General features: G+C 46.5%; 1 protein-coding gene across 1 annotated transcript in view; it reads right to left on the bottom strand.

The window, feature by feature from the left end:
• LOC139378507 (semaphorin-3C-like) overlaps positions 1–21641 on the bottom strand; it is a 39425-nt gene that overhangs the window by 2836 nt on the left and 14948 nt on the right. Inside the window, exons 3-17 of the mRNA XM_071120731.1 lie at positions 15184–15344; positions 13579–13641; positions 11348–11467; positions 9999–10089; positions 8672–8791; positions 8295–8437; positions 8091–8205; positions 7454–7523; positions 5568–5712; positions 5080–5302; positions 3725–3813; positions 3054–3095; positions 2670–2827; positions 1623–1690; positions 661–791 (exon numbers count right to left, since the gene is read on the bottom strand). Coding sequence (XP_070976832.1) covers positions 661–791; positions 1623–1690; positions 2670–2827; positions 3054–3095; positions 3725–3813; positions 5080–5302; positions 5568–5712; positions 7454–7523; positions 8091–8205; positions 8295–8437; positions 8672–8791; positions 9999–10089; positions 11348–11467; positions 13579–13641; positions 15184–15344 — 1739 coding nt within the window. The remainder of the gene's footprint in view (positions 1–660; positions 792–1622; positions 1691–2669; positions 2828–3053; positions 3096–3724; positions 3814–5079; positions 5303–5567; positions 5713–7453; positions 7524–8090; positions 8206–8294; positions 8438–8671; positions 8792–9998; positions 10090–11347; positions 11468–13578; positions 13642–15183; positions 15345–21641) is intronic.

Raw genomic sequence — 21641 nt, 5'->3', positions numbered from 1 at the left:
TTTTTTTAAAAACATTTTTTACCCTCTAGTGTCCTTTACTGTATGAATACTGGGGATATCGCTTTTCAATAGTAAAAGGTCAAAAATTGCAGGAGGAAGTCTTTAAACAGTTCATCTGGAATACTCATTCTCATATAATCTCTGATATAAGTATTATTCATGAGCTACAAACAGTGAAATCTGTAAAAAATTTGAATCTTTATCAAAAGAACAGGTTCTCTTTGCACAGCCCCGTATCATTTCTCATGGCCTGATGGGCAGCAGGAAGTCTTAGAGGGTGTCAGTAATGTGAAATGTTTCCCCCGTTGAGAATAGACTCATTAGTTAGGTCCCATATCACATCTGATCTACAGTATATCACTACTCATTATCTTGTTACACAGCCAATAAATACTTTACAACGTCATCCCCGAGGCATGACATGATAGTGGTCTGATATTACTTCAAACACGTCGTCACAATCGAAGGATACCTACTCAATCCTCCTTTACATCATGGGATTCCATTTTTGCCTAAAACGTCATTGATTTGCAAGAAACTGGAGTCGGAATTGAGCCAATTGAGCCAGCTCTGACATTGAACACACAGAATGAATCATTCGATTTCTATGGTTCAACCCAGCTTCTCAATTAACTTTGACTCGGGAAGTTGTTGTCTGACCTCTTTCCTCCTGTCATTGTCTCTGTGGATGAGCCAGCGAATGGAGGCCTGAGGGGACTTAGGAAGACACTCTAGGAAGGTGGTGTTGTTCTTCACTCCATACTGGGTCATCTCCACCGCGTTCCTGTACGCTGAAACAAGGGTGTTTCACACACATCAACTCATTGACAGACATAAACCACACAACAGGATGATGTAGGTCCCAAGAGTCAGGGTCAAAAGTTGACCGGAGGGTTAGTAACACCTGCAGTACAACCAAACCCTCACAGTCACTAGGGGGTGAATCCTAACTTCCACTTAAGTCTAATTTTCAATTAGTCTCCCATTGAAATTTGACTCAAGTTAAGATTATCCCCCAAGTGCGCTTGTTTGTCAGATTGAATCCCCACTGAGATGCACTTCATATCTGTATAGTAGAACAAGCTTGGTTGACCTGGTCTTTAACTGACAGCATTGTCATCTGATGTTTGTGTCCCAGCCAACTAGCTCATCCCCATGCTGGATGGATGACAGGGTAATTAGCACCAGTGACCATATGGTTTAGTCCCATGACATATGTTCATTTACACAGACTTATACTGGAATGTAGCACTATGGGGACCGTAGCGCCTCCCCTTGTTAGACTGCTTGCCGACAGCTGATTGAGTGAATCATCTCTGTATAGTCTGTTTTCTTACTCACACACACACACACACACACACACACACACTCAAGGGGACAATACAGTAAAACACTATGCACCTGCTGCTGACCCACAAGGGCCTGAACTCAAATGACCCATAAACCAACAGAATCTATGTTAGACCCTTTTAGAGTAAAATGATGGGATAGACTAGCCACATAACAAATGAGTCAAGGAAATCAGATAAATGGATAAGCACACCAATGCCCTCTGTTGGCCAATTCAACAGAGCTGTGGGTTTCTCAGGCATTGGGCGCACGTTGGCTGGATGTTGTCATACCTTTCAGGTTGAATCCTCTGCACTGAGTCAGTGGGTTGCCATGGATGATGTCCTGTCTTCTGCTCCTTCTGTATAGAAACCATAACCATCCAGAAATATTTCCAATGCCACAATACAGTACCCTTATATATATATTTAAATAAAATGTACTATGAAGTGGCCTAACCGTTGAATCCTGTCAAATATATTGTATATCTAGTTTCATTGCCTACATAAACTAGTTGGAGAATACCTACCTTTCACAAAGCCCAGTAGATTAGAAACATGGTTATACCAACCCTCCATCCAGCCCATTATGAAAATCTCTAAAATCCCCAAATATCAACAGTGAGGAAGGACCACTGAGCCAGACAGAGGTGTGAGGAACATTTGACAGTGTTATTCCACTATATGGTTCAGTCGCCTCCCATCCAACAGTTACAGGGAGAGAGAGCTTAAACAGCAGGCTTTCTGAGGAGTAAAAGGGCAGAGCCTCTGTTCCCTGACCAAGCTGCACTTGAACTGTGGTTGACTGAAATGGCAGCTGAGCAGCCGGTGAGGAGGGAAACCAGAGGGGGGACTGTTCAAAGTAGAACGGTATCACTCACTGTGCTACGGCTATGGTTGGATCAATTCAAGAATACATGGTGTATACACTGAGTATACCAAACACAGACAAGGACCAGGACAGGAAAGGTGTCAGAACAGGGGGAACAGAATGACATCACCACGATAATGCTGAAGCGGGGAACAACCTCTGGAACAGACAGATATCGGGGAGGTAATGAAAGCAGGTGATTGAGCCCAGATGAGCCTGACTTGTCTTTATTCCCAGCTAATTCCCCATGAATAACCCCTTAGCTATGTGAAGTGTTGCCCTATACTGTAACCCTTAACAACCTGGGTCCTCAGCACCAATGTTTTACGGGTAAAAGCAGACTGCACCATAGAGTGGAATAACACTGTAAAATGTTAATTGTGCCGCTCGGTTTGCTTTAGAGTGGTCTTTTCTCACAGTTGGCATTGTACTGTTGATGTTGACCCAAACCAGGGTCTGTAGTACCGTACCTCTTGCCAGTGGGGTAAAAGCGGGAGCAGCTCAGGCCGTCCCAGGCACAGTAAGGGTCTCTGGCCAGGCAGCAGTCGGCGCAGGCTGAGCCGTAGGCATGGCAACGGTGCAGAGACACTTGGGACACGCCGTGCTCTGAACTTACGTACAGCTGTTGCTGCAAGGCAAAACAGTTCAAATGTCAACCACACTGTTTTAATAAGTGGAAGCGTGACTTAACTAAGTTAAGATCACGGACAATTATGGCTTATTATCTGGCTTTCCGGCTGAGTCACAATTTTAATGCAGAAAATAAACTATTGCACTAGGCGATAGCAATGAGCTAATCAGAAGCATTTTGAAACAATATTGAGATACATTAAGCACTGCTTGCATATACTTACTTTTTTGGAAGATATTCTCAAGTTTGTCACTGGAGCTTGGTCCTGGGAAGAGAGAAACATGCCACAATGTCAATAATATTATATAACAAATGTTGTGACCCTATGTCATAAAAGTAATGGACCATAATAACTTTCTTATCTTATCATATTACATAAGACTGTAGGTGTGTTTGAGCTAGTCCTTGTTGCACACCGTGAATCTTAGAATGTAATGGACCAAATGTATATCCTGTGTAGGGGTCTTTTTACCAACACTCAGGTTATCTAACATCCTATTGAGTACCTTGTAACCGTCCAACGTGCGGAACTAGTAGGAATACTATGTGAGATCTCTATGACACGTCAAACTACACTAGTGGGAGACCGGTGTAGTCCAGGTGCAGAGAGAGATTAAAGCTTGGTTGGGCCTTGATCACACAGATGACTTGCTTTGTTTATCACGCTGAGATAAAACAGAGCCTGTGAGGGTTGGTATGGGTGACTGGCATCGCCCTCTAATGTCAGTATGCTTCCCATCAGTCTTGTGTGGTGGTCTAGTGCCCGGGTCATCACGCTCCTGAATGCCACTCCCTTAGGAGTACAGTCTGTGACCCTTTGTGAAAAAGCCAAGAGCTCCTATTCTGTCTGCATTTGATGTCTGTCTGTGTTTGAGAGAGAGAGAGAATTCAAACCTTAAACACTTCCAGCTCTTCTAGTATCAGATCCTGGTCCAGGGAGCGGTTTGTGGGGAGAGCGATGACCTTTTGCACTGTCCCTTTGTCTGAGGGGACGGACACACACACACACACACACAAATTTTGTTCTGATTTATTCGGATCCCCATTAGCAAACGCATAACGAAAAATACATTACAGACAAAAAAAACGTCACAATTGCCATACTACATGTTATTGTTTTGAAATGTGTGTGTGTGTGCGTGTGTGTGTGTGTGTGTGTGTGTGTGTGTATCTATCAGTTCCATATACACGTCAGAGAATGGAGACAGCTGTGACCGGTATCCACAGTCAAGCCAGTTGTGGGTTTGTGAGCTTTAGAACCCACAGAGAGGAGAACGGACAAAGGCCACGGAAAGGGGTAGAGCTATGTTTGTCCAGGAGTTAGCTAGCGAGCAGAAGGAGGAGAGAGGAGAGTTACAGCAAGATCTCCTGAAAATCCCTGAAAAAAAACTCCACATCCCTGAAACAAAGCCCCCACCTCTCCGCCCTGCAGTCTGACATTACTGGCATGTCTTCAGGAATCTTGGCGGATTGGAAGGCTGATAAACATAAACAGCTGTGGGTGAGAGAAAGGAGAGAGGCTCCCTGGGATGCATGACGTACAGCCAGCTCCACACTCCCCTCTCAGACCTGTCCTCTTCCTCTTCCTCCTCCACCCAGTGGGCTGCATCGCCCTCCTGAATGTCTATTTCTCTCTCTTGCAGCTCGTTATAGTGCAGTTATTGTTCTATTCACAGAAGAGCGAGACCGACTACTTATCTTGAGTTCATATCCCCTCTGTAATAATTTGCTTATGAAATGCCTGCGTTATGGCATGAGAGCAGAGATGGATTACTGCAATATAGAATGAAATGGAATTAAGTGGGTTATGTATAATGAGGGGATTGTGGTGGCGCCACCCCCTGGTGACAGAGTGAACAGGTCATTTAGGCTGTCATGCTGGGGCCTGGAGATCTATTAGCATCCGTAGCCAACATGGATGCTCCATCATGGACGATGTCACACTCTTTACGAAGCATGCCACTCATATAACCCACCGCGTTAGTCAGAGCTCTTTAAAGTGCAACTCTGATGGTTATTGAACACAAGTGGCGAGACGAGGAATATGAGAATGTTAGTCTGAGGGTATCCTGAACAGGCATCCTGAACAGGCATCCTGAACAGGCATCCTGAACAGCTACTTAGGTGCTGATGTAGGCGATGTACAGGCCCTGTGCTGCTCCCAGCCTGTGATGTGTGTATGTTGTGTGGTGGGGCTGGGTGCTAGTTGTCTCTAACAGATCAATAAGGATGTATCGTTCAGTACAAACCTGTGCCCAGGAAGAGGACCTGGTAGTGGCCGTCTGCGGCGGTCACCTGGTCCACAGCGATAGAGGTGTACTTGTAGTCAGCTTGAGTTCTGACCACCAGGGGCCTCCTGCCCACGGGGTAGATAGGATTGAACATGACCGGGTGGTTCCTGACAAACGTCACCACATCGTCAGGGAACTCCTTGGTGCTCTGAATGTGAGGGGTGAAGGCTCCGCCTGGACACTGGAGGGAGGGAGAAAGAGGAGAGATGCTATAGAGGTGAATAAATCCCTACCACTCAGCTCTGTGACAAAGGTACATAAAGGAAAAGCCTACCCCTTAACTCTGCTGTCCTCATCCTCATCTATTAATGTTTCTCTAACCTTGTTTCCTCAACCACACTGATAGACACAGTAGATACTGTGTAGGAGAACAACAAGGAACTGTACATTTGCATTGGCACTCGTCTTATTTTGAGTTCAATACAGATATTAGATCCTAAACTCACTGTTCCAGGCCGGGGGTAGGGGATCCGTCCCTGGTACGCCACCCACTGAAAGTTCGGCCCATCCCTGTGAGCGAACGGCCCATTGAAGACTGTCAAGATGTCTGCCATGTTGTAGACACACACGGCCGAGCCCTTAAACACTGAGCTGTGGGAAACGACACACACATTCCGGCGGTCAGTGTGATGTGGATAACTGACATCCCAGAAGCCCCCAGACCCACCCAGTTAAAACATCAGTCCTTTAAACCCTGCTGTTCATAGGATATCCAAGCCATCAAATCCGGGTGAAGCTTACTGCCACCCCACTCCGCTCTACCCAACTTGCCCCTCTTCCCTCATTCTTGCTCCATTCCCAGAAGGATATGATGCGGTTTGGACCAGACCCTAAAAACCACATGACCATCAGTAATACAGAGAGCCTTTGTTCAGCGAGCAAAACAGAGGAGAAAGCCTGAAGGAGCAAAAGGAAGAAACACATTGTGCTGATAGGAATGACAATGTTGCATAGAGACTACAGACTGTGTTGGAGATTCATATATATATATATACATATATAAATATAAACGAGAGAGAGAGCGAGAGAGCGAGCGAGCAAGCGAGAGCGGGAGAGAGAGCGCAAGCGAGAGCGCGAGAGAGAGAGAGCGAGAGATTGCTTGGAGACATGGAGACTACAGACTGTTTGTGTTGGCTATAGAGAGAGGATGAATCTCAAATGGCCGGGTTAAAAGATACATGTGTTTCCTTAGGATTTATGGAAGGGTCCCGGTACAAGGTAGAGTAACCCTGATCTAGAGACTGCCCAATTAACCTTGATGATTGAAGAAACCAGGGTTGTATTCATTAGGGCAGAGCATAGAAAAATGTTTTGCAATGTAAAAAAAAAAGTTTCTTATTGATAGTTCCCTTCCTGTTTCTGCACGTTTGCTTCCGTTTAGTTCCTAGTGAATACACACCTAGTTCCTAGTGAGTACACATAACAGGCATCCATAGCCATCCTGCAAAAGCCCTTGAGGATAAATAAAGTTATTGAACACATACAGTGTCTGAAGTTACCACATACAGTAACAGTAGATCTCAGGAAACACCAGGGGTATTACATGGTGATACTCATGCATAATGAACTTGCTGTCAACATTGTGAAAGGAAGCAGAGCTCACTAACTGCATTACTAGTACATAAGGAAAAGTGATCAATGTAATGAGAACGGTATGGTAAAGTTAAGTCAATGAGCCAAATACTGTAGTGCCAGAGGAGGCTGGTGGGAGGAGCTATAGGAGGATGGGCTCATTGTCATGGCTGGAATGGAACCGTATCAAACATATGGTAACCACATGTATGACTCTGTTTTATTTATCCCATTACAAATGAGCCCATCCTCCTATAGCTCCTCCTACCAGCCTCCTCTGGTACTACATGCAGGTCACTAGAGTGTGCTCCCAAGTGCCGCAGTGGTCTAAGACACTGCATCTCAGTGCAAGAGGCGTCACTGCAGTACCTATTTTGAATCCAGGCTGCATCACATCCGGGCGTGATTGGGAGTCCCATTGGGCGGCGGTCAATTGGCCCAGCGTCGTCCGGGTTTGGCCGGTGTAAGTGTAACCGATGTGAAATGGCTAGCTAGTTAGCGGTGGTGCGCGCTAATAGCGTTTCAAAATCGGTGACGTCACTCGCTCTGAGACCTTGAAGTAGTTGTTCCCCTTGCTCTGCAAGAGCCGCGGCTTTTGTGGCGAGATGGGCAACGATGTTTGAAATGCTACAGTAAGGTGATACTGGAGTTCTCTATCCAGGAGCTCCTGTCATGTCTGCTTCATTCCTAATGGTATCCGGTGCTGCCATGCCAGTCAGCATAGCCACTAAGGCTTGAGCAATACCACCATTGGCCTCACCTTGTGGACGTGAAGACGCCGAACACCAGGAGGCTCTTGGGGTGATCAGTTTCCAGCAAAAACACACTCTCTGGAAGGGAAAACACAACGTTGTGTTATGGAGTCAGCGTTCATCATGCACCTTATCGTTTAATATTCCTGGAACGGAAGAGTCTGAAGTGGAGATGTATTGAATGAATGTCCGTGTTGACAGACCTCCCTAGACTCAAAGACTAAAATAATACTAAGGGATGAATTGGGTCACTGTTTGGATAGTCCGGATCGTCATATTATCAACAAACGATCTGTTGAACAGCTACTGCTTGTTAGGTTTAGACTAAAAGTTAGGGTAAGGGTTATGGTTGGGGATAGAGCTAGAAGATAGTTGAAGTGTTACTAATAGTCTGTAGAGCATTTACAGGTGGACTAGCCAACTAAAGTGCAACCATGAATTCTTTCAATACTGAGAAGGTCAACAAACCGGTGTAAAGACCCTTCTTATAATCCAAAACAACTGAGAATCTGAGATCCATTGGTATTTGTTAAGACTGGCCAGGGAGATGTTGAGTTGTAGGTAAACAGGAGAAGTGGTTTGGGTTGGAACAGAAAGTTCCAGGCCTTGGTAAACACAGTAGGTAGGTGTTGGCGTGTTCCTCACCGAGCTCGTCAAAGTGTGTCTCGGTGCCGTCCTCCTCCAGAACTGAACACACCATCCGGGCCTTCAGGAACGTGGTCCACTTGTTCACCAGGCTACGCTGGCCACCTATGTCATTCTGTAGACGTTGAAAGAGATACATGAGACATCAACATGCATGCACACATATGCAATGCACACGCGCACACTTCCTGAACACACACTTACAGGACACACTCTAGCGACCATGGTGTGGATGTTCTTGGTATTCCCACTGTTGTCCGTCAGTCTCTCCCGGAAGAAGAAATACAGTTTCGCATCGTTGGGATCCGATCCGTCTGGGATTAACTGGGCATCTATGAAGATGGGTTCTATGGAAAACAAATAAACAGGGTCAAAGGTTATAGTATAACGTTCTGTCCATTGTTTCCAGTGTCAAAGTAGTTGAAGTACATTTGATGTACTAAATGTGGATCTCCAACTCCAGATGTGTTAGTGCAGGGCTGGAACAAACACCTGCCCAACCTCTAGCTCTTCAGGGTCACAGTTGGAGACTTCTGGTGCACATCACATGTGCTTCATATGTTTCTGCTGTACGTGCTCACCACTCAGCCACTTGGAGTTGTGCTGGTCTGTCCTCACTGCGTTCCTCCTGGTGAGGCTCCTGAAGATGGCAGCGTCCGTCCCCATGAAGTCTATGTACATGCCTGAGAACAGCTCCTGGTCTGGAACACAGAGACACATACAGGGCTGTGTTCATTATGGCACTGCATGGAAGAAAATGAAGTAAAACAGGGAGGTACTACCTGAACTTGTCCACTAAGAAAAACTTGTTTTCATTTTCCATCGCAAAAAGTTGCGCTACGGTGTGCCCTAATGAACACACCCCTGGATCATAGCTGAACCATCTTACTCCCATCTGACCAAACAGAACCCTCTGTTCACCCCCCACGAGCCCTAAAGACTTGACAAAACACACACACACAAAAATAAAACAATAAATCACTGACTATTAATGGCCAAGGGAATAAAAATGTGCCTGTCTCAATTTCCATTGACAGCAATGGAAATTCTGGGTTCATATTCAATGGTGAATTCAATGGTGATGGAATTTTTTCATTTAACTAGGCAAATTCTTATTTACAATGACAGCCTTTATTTACAGAGACAGTACATCACTGTGGACAGGGAATGGTGACAGTAAACAGTAATGGAGCCAACAGTGGATTTACAGCCATAGTGTTTGATCTCCCTGTACTCTGCTAATGACCCTGGCTGTGAGCCCGCACTCTTTCTTTCCTCTCTCCACACCCTCTGTGCATTTCATCATTCCATTACTCTGTCACTTCATCATTCCATCAGCCCCAGCATGCAGCAGCCTGTACTCTGGCGGTGTGGCTCAGGTCCAAGTGTTTGTATGTGATTGGCTGATTTGAGGGGAGCAGTGGTGTCAACATCCCCCAGACAGCACAAGCTCATATGAGGGGTTCAGTATGGAGATGGAGCCTTTTTATCTAGCCCAGACACAGGCCTGATTGTCCCCTAGTCTGACTCAGAGGTCCCCTCCCTGCCACCACTACCCCTCCTCTCTGCCAACCCTCTCCTTGTGACCGGACGGCCCGGGCTTGAGGGGCTGATGACGGGTAAAGGCTGCTGACGCCACAGGGCTCGGGTGTCAGAAAGTCGAGCTGTGCGTGCGACTCGGTGCCTCTGGCTATTTCGTCAGAAACTTGACACCCGGCAACCAATCAGAGGCCAAAGGACGACATAGACTGACAAGGGTGTGCGGCCCGACCTACGGCAGGGTCACCGATAAGGAGGATGGGGAGTTGGGTTAACCATGGGGTGGGGAAGCACAGCGATTTGGGTTTTTGTATGATGTGTCCTGCAGAGACAGAAATAGAGCCAATAGAGGGACAGAGGAAAACTTACTAAGCATGACGGAGACCGTATTGACTCTAGGATTGAAGGAGCACCTTCCCTTCCCAGATTCCGCTCTGGAGTCAATGTGGAACACTTGCTCCTGCAGGAAAAAAAATATGCAAATAACATATTTCAAATGGGAATTTGGTGGAATTCAACCTTCTGCTCTTTTTAGCAATAAATATGAGATTATGAGCATTCCAAATGTTCTCAAGGTAATCCAGAGTAAGGTTTTTTCCCCTCTTTAAACCAGAGTTACAAAACCAGCGCTGGGCTTTACCTTTACTGGTCTGCACGGGACATTAAAAGAACATTCCATTAGGGAAGAATGTCCTCCGATGGGCTGAGATGCTGTGGTTCCATCTCAGACCTGGCCCTCCGCCACCCCTCACAGTGAAATGGATCATCTGAATTTACAATCTCGGCGGTCAGCGGAAAATCCCCCCGGCTTGGTCCAACCCACACTTCGACAGTTCTGACTGGGGGAATGAAGGGGAAGGGGGTGCTGTCAGCCCAGGGACGTTATCCAGAAAAGCGCGGCTGCTCTCCAAGTGGTGCGTAAAGATTTCCCGTGGCTCTGGCGGCGATCCGTGGCCATTCATCACAGGGTCTGTACGGCGACACACTCACACAAAGGTGACCTGTCTGTGACACTGAAATCCTCCTCACTAGGCTCCCATACAACAATGTGACACACGCTTAGGGGCCAAAGAGCCCAGGGAGATATGCGTCAAAGTCCCACAATAGCAGCTTGTTACTGTTAGCAAACCCAGTCTGAGAAACGATACTGACACATCCAAGCATTGGCCGATGGGAAAAACAGAGCAATGCTGCTTTTTAAACAAAACCCTAAATGACAGAAGACACCATACTGAAGAAAGAGCCTGGTTTCGAACTCTGTGCCGATTAGGATTTGGCAGGCGCTGCAGACTGCTGTAACTGCGAGTGAGTTCAGTGAGCGCTTTTCTCCTGGAGGGGTTTCCCAGTCTTGTTTTCAGGGCCAGGTGGCCAGAGACCGGGGCAGACAGCTCCTCCTCTTCTACTCCATCCCTCTCGTCTCTGTCTCAGAGAGACTGACACACAAGGCTAAACTCAACTGTTATGGCTGCTTTCCTGAGGATGTCTTGGATTAAGACAGACTTCCTCTTGCCCCAGATGAGACATAAAAAATCCGGTAGTTTGGTTTCAGAAGCAGAGGCGCCCAGCCGTAAACCTACCAAACTCTAGTTTCAGCAATAACCACATCACATATCCACAGGAATTTCCATTTGTATGAGAATATGGTGGTAGAGACTGTACTGTAGGTGAACTATAACATAGCGGTCATGGTCTGATTATAAGTCAAGGAGCATACGAACCTCTGGTCTCCTGCCCCTGTTGATGAAGGCACAGACAGGACTGTAGGCACCACTCCCACAGATGAACAGATGGGTTCTGTTGAACGGCTGGACCACCCGGATGAAGTTACCACATCCATGCTGCAGAGAGGTGGAGAGGAAATTGGTTAGTACATGTATGAAATCAAAGTATCCATACATCAGTCAATCAATCTATCATGTAATGTTGCATGTTCAACAGCAAAATCCTTCCAGATTGCAATTGTTGAGAAGGTCATAAAGCTAACAGTGGCTAAGTTGTGTTTGGTCAGGGCCTATGCTTCATAAAGAGCCATTACACAGTTCCAAATGGTTAGCTACCAATGTTATTCCAACTTTCCTCACTTGCTACTTATGTACTGTCATTAAGTACAATCATAATAGCTATTTCCAGTTTGCTCCCTGGCACTGGTAGAGTGGAAAAAAGGGTGTCAACAGTGAAGTGATGTTTCGCCAAAGCCCTGTCTCCAGGGCTGAGTATATACAGCCCTGTGATCTGATTACAGACCCAATTGAGATCTTTCCCTCTTCAGCACGAGGTGGGACTGGCCGGAGCACTGGGCTTTGTGCGTGCTAAAAACTCAGACCGCGGAGCGAGCCAGCGGAGGAGAGGAGCACCCAGGGAGCCATTAGGAACTTGGCCATCCCCACGGAAACGGAGCAGCTGCGCCCACTCACACTCCGCACACCAACTCTACCGAGAAAAACAATGATACGTCCAACATCACACACCCTTCATTCCCTCTCTCGCTTTTTCACTTTCATTCCCTCTCCTCCTAGCAGATAAACACCCTTCAGACGACACCCTCCATCAACTCTGCGCACCCCCCACTGCTCATATCCAATAGCAGATTTACAAATTAACTCATTTCATGTCCCAGAGCTTGCTGGGGTTAACTATCCAGTCACAGGCCCCCTTTAGAGACAAGCCAGAGCAACTGTAGTAGGGGATTTAAAACCAGGCTGATGGCCTTTAAGGGAAGATCACACAGCGAGGGAACTTTTAAACATGGACTTAATCAATCTCATCCTTTTATACATGCAATAAAGGAATATTTCTCCCCAAATGCCATCCTCCAGCGCTTAACAATGTGTGGTCGTAGTCTGGAGGCCCGGTGACCCCAGATTCTATCGTAAAGGAGGAATTGAACACACACACACACACACACACACACACACACACACTCATCAGGAGGGTAACCATAACAACCTGACAAGGGCTGCGATTCAGGAAGACAAATAAAATGTCTGGGAGAAACTGCATTATAAAAACCGAGTTTAAACAGAGAGAGAAAAAGAGCGAGTGAGAGGTAGAGAGAGACAGTAAGAGTAAAGCGAGAGAGAGAGGGGAGAGGCCGAGACTGCAAGATAGAGACCAGGCAGGGCTGCGAAAGAGAGGGATGGAGGAGTAGAGGTGGAGGAGGGAGGTAAGCCGACCACTGGGCTTCTCCACATAGAGACGTTTAGCCAAATATTTGTGCGAGGCTGTCCACAGAGCCGGAGCCGTGACTCTAGGCAGCACTAATCACCCTCCACTGACTGGAAACAGCTTCTTCTCTACCCCTACAGTACAAGACTATGGTCCTACACTCTAGTACTGTACAAGACCACAGCTCTCTGTCATGGTGGCTGTTGTTACTAACTACGACTACTAGCTTCATAACAGTACACCACATGAATGCCTTTGAAGTCACAGTCCAAATAAAAAACAGACCAACACAGTCCACTAAAAACAATGGAACAAAAACAGAATGTTTGTCCTAACATGCAAAACAGCCTAATTAGTTACAGAAATCTGAATCACCAGCTGATGTTTTGAGGTTGTCGATGTTGTATATGCTAATACAACAGAGACTCAGTGCAGTAAGGGTTCAGGCCAGGTTATGGGATCTGTTGTCAGTCACAGTAGTTAGCGTACTGTTTTGATGCTTGTTTATTTTCTCTGGGTGGATTTGAGCACTCCTATGCCTCATTCAACTATAAACTAACATAAGGAATGCCAGGAGTCAATGACTCTCCTCAACTCCACATCTGCAGCCCCACGCGTTTGGAACCCAGGATGCTAGCACATGCTAACACATGCTAATGGAGAAGGACCAGAGACTTCATCAGTATAGTGTGTTCATTCATTTAGTTAGCAGTTAGAATCACACATGACTTTCAGTGGATTTAGTTAGCAGTTAGTGCTACATAATGAGTGTAAGTGTTCTTACCGTGGGGTCCTTGCCAGCCATTTGGCATTCCTCAATCTTGCTAACAGATGCAGGCCAAAACACCTGGTGAGAATCACAGAAAACAGCTTCATTAGGGACCATTGCACATCCTGGTCTTCTTGGAAAGTTGGGATTTTTTTTAAACCCAAAAACAATGGACAGTTTGTGGAGCGGAAGGAAGGAAGAGAAGATAACATATTGAACAGGAATAGACACACTGTAGTGAACTTCCCAATAGGGACGCCCTACACTGTAGTGAACTTCCCAATAGGGATGCTCTACACTGTAGTGACTTCCCAATAGGGATGCTCTACACTGTAGTGACTTCCCAATAGGGATGCTCTACACTGTAGTGACTTCCCAATAGGGATGCTCTACACTGTAGTGACTTCCCAATAGGGATGCTCTACACTGTAGTGACTTCCTAATAGGGATGCTCTACACTGTAGTGAACTTCCCAATAGGGATGCTCTACACTGTAGTGACTTCCTAATAGGGATGCTCTACACTGTAGTGACTTTCTAATAGGGATGCTCTACACTGTAGTGAATTCCCAATAGGGATGCTCTACACTGTAGTGAACTTCCTAATAGGGATGCTCTACACTGTAGTGACTTCCCAATAGGGATGCTCTACAATGTAGTGACTTCCCAATAGGGATGCTCTACAATGTAGTGAACTTCCCAATAGGGATGCTCTACACTGTAGTGACTTCCCAATAGGGATGCTCTACACTGTAGTGAACTTCCCAATAGGGATGCTCTACACTGTAGTGACTTCCCAATAGGGATGCTCTACACTGTAGTGACTTCCCAATAGGGATGCTCTACACTGTAGTGAACTTCCTAATAGGGATGCTCTACACTGTAGTGAACTTCCCAATAGGGATGCTCTACACTGTAGTGACTTCCTAATAGGGATGCTCTACACTTTAGTGAACTTCCCAATCATGATGATAACTTGTCTCCAGTAAATGCTATATTTCCAATCCCGTGAGGAGCTTGAAGGATCTAATGCTGGGAACGTATCAGGCAATTACTTTGCAAATGGATGTGCTACAGCTCTCTCTGGGGTAAACTAAATGCATTCCCATCTGTTCTGCTCTTCACACCTGTCAGTTATAGACAGGACGGCTCCCTCACTGCACACAGAGATACAATTAGCAGGGAACTTCTGTTACAGAATCACAGAACTGCATCAAGCACCACTAAGATGTGTCATATTTTGCTCCATGAAATGGGTGTGATCTAGCTTATAAAATGTACTATATTTTAACTTAATTACCACCATTACTGCTCTTGTATAATTAGCATAATGTATTCAGCATGATCTGCCACGTGCAAGGAAAGCTAAATGAGATCAAGGTCGTTTTGTCTCTAGTGTGAGCTTGATCAATAGGATGGAAAGTAATAGAACTCATGTTGGTATCAGACAAAGTTATGAGTCATCACACCATCACACTGTAAGGCAGATGAAGTCAGTATCCTGCTATATCCATTCTCTACTTACAATACTATCACAACAAACAATGATCAACTAAACATTTCCCTGATGCTGTAAGGAAAATCCTCTTAGCAGTTTAACGGACTGCTCAGAGGACCTCACCTTGAGTGTCCCATGGGTGATGTTGTTGATGTCCATAGACAGGACATGGTCCTTACAGCCTACATACATCCTGTCCTGGTCCTCGTCCATCAACAGGATCCTGTAGTCCATGGCTTTGTCTGACAGACTGTAGTACTCCACCGTCTGGGAGGCCTGCAGGTCTGTGGGATACACAAACGGACAATGTTATGGTGGGAAATAAATGAGGGATCTGTTGCGTTTACAGCAGGACTATACCAAGTCAGCTAACACTGACTGAACAAGTGCATAAAAAGGTGATTGCGTCCGTTTTTCAATGCATGCAGTAGATTCCACACAACAACTTTCCAGACACTTTATGAACACTGGACTATCATGGTGAGCAAAATAAATCTAAGGAAAAAACATTTACTTGGTTGTCTCTCTGACCGACAGCTACTGAAAAAGCCTGTATTGCCCTAAAGCAAGAAGGAAGAAGTAAACGTTCTCTGTCTAAGCGTCCAGAGCTCTCCATCCAAACCATCAAAGGCCTTCACTGTCTATGTCAAAGTCACGCATATTCATCACTATTGACAGGGGCAGGTGGGGGGGGGGGCAGGAGTGGAGGAGTTAAGAGCAAGTTGATCCTTCTTCCTTTTCTTCTCTCTAATCAACAAACAGGCTGGCTATGCTCTCCTTGAGGCCTCCAGGCTAAAATCACTTTTCATTACTCTATTCAATAGTATTGCTTTTGAGGTCGAGGCCCTTTAATCCTGAATGAAAGCTGTTTTCCAGTGCCTCACCTCACTCTCTTTCTGATCATGTTTAGTGCTGTTGCCGTATGGAATACAGCTAGAGTTGTTTACATGGATAAGTACCGTTTCCCACGGCTCTTCACTCTATTGATCTTCACATACCTCTATAAGCATCCTTTCCTGGTATCCAATTGGTAGTTACAGTCTTGTCCCATCGCTGCAACTCCCGTATGGACTCGGGAGAGGCGAAGGTCGAGAGCTATGTGTCCTCCGAAACACGAGTCAACCAAGACGCACTGCTTCTTGACACAAAGCCCGCTTAACCCAGAAGCCAGTTACACCAATGTGGCAGAGGAAACACCGTACACATGGCGACCGTGTCAGCGTGCACTGCGCCCGGCCCGCCACAGGAGTCGCAACAGCGCGATGGGACAGGGGCATCCCTGCCGGCCAAACCCTCCCCTATCCCGGACAACACTGGGCCAATTGTGCTCCGCCCCATGGGTCTCCCAGGTGCGGCCGGCTGCGACAGAGCCTGGACGTGAACTAGGATCTCTAGCGGCACAACTAGCAACTGCGATGCAGTGCCTTAGACCACTGCGCCACTCGGGAGGCCCAAGCATCCGCATTTCGCTACACTACAAGCATTTCGCTACACTCGCATTAACATCTGCTAACCATGTGTATGTGACAAATACAAATTTATTTATCCTACGCCCCAATCAAATGTAGAGAAATCAACTTTGCCGATATTCTTAAAAAAGCACAAAGCAGTCGGTTGGTGTATCATGTATAACTTTAGGCATGAGCATTATCTCACAGCGCCTAATGAACAACACACACAATGCTTTGTTTCCACCAGACTCAAATCTAATACGAAGGCCCTTGTCAAACTCCAACAAGTACAATGTGCATTTAACAAAGAGAACCTCTGGAAAAAGGAGAAGATCACGTGTCCAAAGCTTTAGAGGTGAGGAGATAGGGTCGCATTGGGCTCAGGGAGATATTAAGTTAGCTCAAGCCTTTGACTCATCAGGCTACAGAGGTTCAACGGCCTGCGCTGCCAGAGATCAGGGAAGCCAGGCGTGCCACCAGGGGTGAAGGAGTAACTATAAGAACTAATTAAAACCATGCTTCACTCCAAACCACTCTTACCTACATCCCTCCAGAATAAGCAGGCAGGAGAGATTTAAAGACCTTCTTGGAAAGGGTTTTATTTGATCTTTTTCTTATGCTTGAGGGAAAGGAGTGTTCAGTTTACAAGCCTGCGGGCTCCTGCTTCTGTTTTTCCTGGAGCAAAAGGTGCTGACTCTCACTTAATGATTCCTGTTTACAGAAGGGTTTGTAGCTCTGCTCAATGTGGATCTGGAAACCCCCCTAAAGTCAATGCTCTTGATACAGTCTGATTCTATCCATATTGTCCCTCTAGAACATTCCACAAGGGGAACAAAGTGTTCAGAGGTGTGTGGGGTGAGGCGGCCCAGGTGAAATAATGATAATAAGTTAACTCTGTATTGTTTTCTCAGTGGAGGAATTGGACACTCATGTTTCCTACCGTGGGTGGAAGCCCTAACTAAGTCCAGTGTTTTGGGGGGAAACAGCGCGGCAGGCGTGCGTCACATGACCCCGCCGCCCAGCTGATCCTCTGTGAGGCGAGCATAGCCTCTGGTGCATACCATGGGATCCAGTGTCTGTCTGCTCATCATGACACCAGCGGGAAAGACAGGAGTCATGCCTGGGTAAGCAATACAGCCTATCAAAATGTCACAATAGCCGTTGGTGTACCGCACCTGCACTCTCTGAAGAAAAAACATGAAGACTCACTTCAAGTGCTTCTCCACCATTTTCTGCCTGAGATGCATGGGATTTGCACAATTTAGCATGCGTCTAATTTATGATGAGATCGGCTTACAAAGAGAGATGGTGGCAGGCAGGTCTGAGGATGTTTATTCTACTACCCATTAACCTCTGACCTGATGGGATCGGAGGTCATCCTTGTGGGACGAGTTAAGCTTTTGACGCCATAACATTAATACGTGGCTGTAATCAAAGCAAACCTTAAACAATATAATGGCTGTCATAGATCAGTAATAATGAGTCCCAGAAGTATCGCTTAAAGCATTTGAGGACAGTGGCTGGTACATGTACAACACGATCTGTTACCATATAAATCATTGGGTTGACAATCAAACCCATGCTCTTACGATGAGTTCGGGACTGTTTATTGAAAACCAACATATCAAATGGGAGCTCCCATATGCTCTCATCACAATGAATTTTAAATCCATTAGGTTGTAGTAATATTTATTAGCCATGGGCCTAGCCTGCATTCCACTATGATGACATCACCAGCAGAGACCCTGAGTATGTCATAAGTGTTTGTGTATATAATTGGCTATATTGTCCTCGTCTGTCCAGTCTGCTATGGATGGTGCTGTTTATGTAGACTGGATTCACTCAGATGTGGCTTGAGGAAAAAACGGGCTCTGTTAAACATAATGAGTAAGAATGCTGGTCATTGTTATTGGCTCGCTTGAAGTATTCAGGGGATCGTAAAACGGGAGGACACCACCCTTGACAGTAAGACGTTGGGGAGGTCTGGTATGTAGGTTGAGCTGCTGTGGTGTTGACTGAGGATGAAATGGCGTATCCCTTGTTGTTTAGGCATCATAGACAGGATACAAAAACATTTCTGCCCCCGTTACAGAACACACCCGCAGTAGGAGAATGCAGAGCAGTGTTGAAGACTCAGTAGAGGATTGTGGGTAGTCTATTATTTATGTGGGCAGGTGGGCCACACCTTCCCCCGTGTGCCTCCTGCTTGGACTACAGAGTTCACTTTGACTGTGAGCGTTCACCCATGGGGGCTCCGCTGTGCAGGAATAGCGTTCTGACCAGGCGCGTTCACCCATGGGGGCTCCGCTGTGCAGGAATAACGTTCTGACCAGGCTCGTTCACCCATGGGGGCTCCGCTGTGCAGGAATAACATTCTGACCAGACTCGTTCACCCATGGGGGCTCCGCTGTGCAGGAATAACATTCTGACCAGGATCGTTCACCCATGTAGTGGACTGTGGGTTGCAGAGCAGCCGACCGCTGCAGGTGACCACACAGTAATACCTCTAGTCCATTTGAAGAGTGGTTCATTTGTGAGAGCTTGGTCAAGCGGAAGCGGCACAAAAACCTTCAGTCAGGGCCAAGAGACCACAACGGTCATTCAATATTTAAGAGTGGTGGTGGGTTGCGGGCTTCGCATGGTTGTACACTGCCGCAGAGCAACTGCAGATGTTATCTAGTCTGAGTGGAGTAGTCTACATATTTCACATGCAAGACTAAAACCCAGATATAAATCCATACTAGCGGTCACCCAAGACATCAGGTCAGAGATCTTCGATGGTGATAATGTAACTAATGAACCTAATGGATACACATTCACCTTGACATTACAGCAGGATCTCAGATCTATATTTCATCAGCTTATTAAACACACTTTCGATGCACATTTGCATTGATCCCCAGTCCAGTGAACCTTGTGCACGGAGGGCAAATCTGTTTTAGACAGCAGCCTTTTAATCCAGTCTAAAACCCACCAGGAACACCTGATGACATTACCAGACTACAAGCTTTGATCATCATCATCAGTATTCTGTAAACTAAGGGAGGATAGCAGAGAAAGGCAAGAACCGTCCTGCATGCCACATAGTACTATCCAAAGGGCAGTTGTGATGTCAGTCTGTAGAATCTAAGTGAAGGATTTGGGCAGCAGCAGGGACTTGTCCTTCCGCCCATGATGGTATTACTGTAATTAAAATCGTGGAAGAGATTGCAGTGTTCATTTCATAATTGTATAAATGTAGATGGGATAGGCCTCGTCTTGTTTCACGTTGCTGTGATTACATTGGGGGGGGGGGGGGGGGTTGTACCACCACAAGAAGTCTCCCTCCGGCGAAGTGAAAACCCATAACACGGAATGACATACTAACTCTCCCATTTGTTAGGCTGATCAAAGTAGTGGGCCTCCACCATGATCCCCACCAGTAAACAAGCCAGTGGTGTTTTAGGTTTGGCTCGCCATACAAGGAACAGTTTTATCACATTGCAGAATTGTAAAAAGAGAGATTCAGCGCCGCTGGAAAGTACGCCGTCTGGCTTTTGCAAGAGCGATGAGTATGTGGGTCCCAAGACCGGGTTTAAGGACATGGAGCCAGCAGTCTGTGCTGGTCGGCCCACTGAGCCACCCTGACAGACTCATTCTACTCTCCCTTTCTCTATGTGGGGGGCACCAGCTGGGGACTGACACTCTCAGGTTGTACTGAGCCATGACACGTGTAGTCCAGCTGTGTCCAGGTGCAAAGAGGCATCAAAGGATCAGGATTACGGCATTGTGTGAATAGACAACTTCCTAATATGGATGTCGTATTTGGCTTGACGGTTCAAGCCAAGGCTCATCTGGGGCTGAAGTTTAAGAGAACCAAGTCTACAACCAAGATTTAATCCGCTCTACTCATAGGGGGTACTGAATTTTTTTATTTATTTTACCTTTATTTAACTAGGCAATTAAGAACAGTTAAGAACAAATTCTTATTTTCAATGACGGCCTAGGAACAGTGGGTTAACTGCCTGTTCAGGGGCAGAACGACAGATTTGTACCTTGTCAGCTCGGGGGTTTGAACTTGCAACCTTCCGGTTACTAGTCCAACACTCTAACCACTAGGCTACCCTGCCGCCGTTATATGGTTAACTAGGCCTGTGGAGTGAGAGTTCTTGCTGGATGTTGGCTACCTCAGTGTTTGAGAGCCAAAGGCCCAGAGGTCTTCAGACGCCATTAACACCAGAGCCGGGCAGGCGGCCAATCACAAACCTCCCTTTGAGTCTCAGATTCAATGCATTCCTTTTCAAAATGGGCCACACCCTCAAAGGCCATCATGAATTCATTAACCACATGCAAATGAGGCATAGTCTATTTTCAACGACTAGGAGCTGTGTTCCACTGTTTTCAGGGGCAGGAGTAGGCGGATGCCAATCACTCGCCTTGATAAATATTGAAGCATGGGCTTAGTACACTTCCGCCCCCTGATTCATGTACCCACTGAAGATGGAGTGGGTTTCTTTATAAATGTCTGACTTTAGACCTCTTGCCAAGTGTCGGTGCTCTTTGTGAGGACAATGCCACATCTCCTTGGGTTCAGTTCTGCATGGCTACACTCCTCTAATACAATGTTGGTACATTCACACATACTGCGCCACTCACAACCTTTATCCTGGCAACTCAAAGCGTCGGTCTGGCTCTGGAGACACTGACCCGCACGAGGACATTTCTTCCATCACCATGGGGATATAGGCCTAGCCTACATTACCTCTACAGTATACAGTGTTATGGCAGGTGGTATTTAGGCAGGTAAAGCAGAGGGGACGGGTTGGGTATCGTGCCAGAGCATGGTCTCCTTCTTGTTCCTCCCGTAGAGAGGGACCACCCAGAGTGGCCAGTGCAGGGCGACAGTCATCTGGCTGTCCGTCGGTCTGTCTGACATTCACCACATTCTCGACCCGGCAAGAGGAGCAGGAGCACACAAACTCACCGCTCAAGTATCAACACACTCCTCTCCATAGACATACAGGGACTGCTTGTGAGAAAGAGGGACAACCGCTCGGCCGGCTAACTCTCATCCCATCCAATGTCATCCTCTTCCCACCATTTTCTGTAAGTTACTGCATTATCTAGTAGTCTCCAGACATCATGTCAGGG

The sequence above is a fragment of the Oncorhynchus clarkii genome, chromosome 21 (genome assembly GCF_045791955.1).
Source record: "Oncorhynchus clarkii lewisi isolate Uvic-CL-2024 chromosome 21, UVic_Ocla_1.0, whole genome shotgun sequence".
In the NCBI taxonomy this organism is placed as follows: Eukaryota; Metazoa; Chordata; class Actinopteri; order Salmoniformes; family Salmonidae; genus Oncorhynchus; species Oncorhynchus clarkii.
This window is presented reverse-complemented; position numbering and strand designations above follow the sequence as displayed.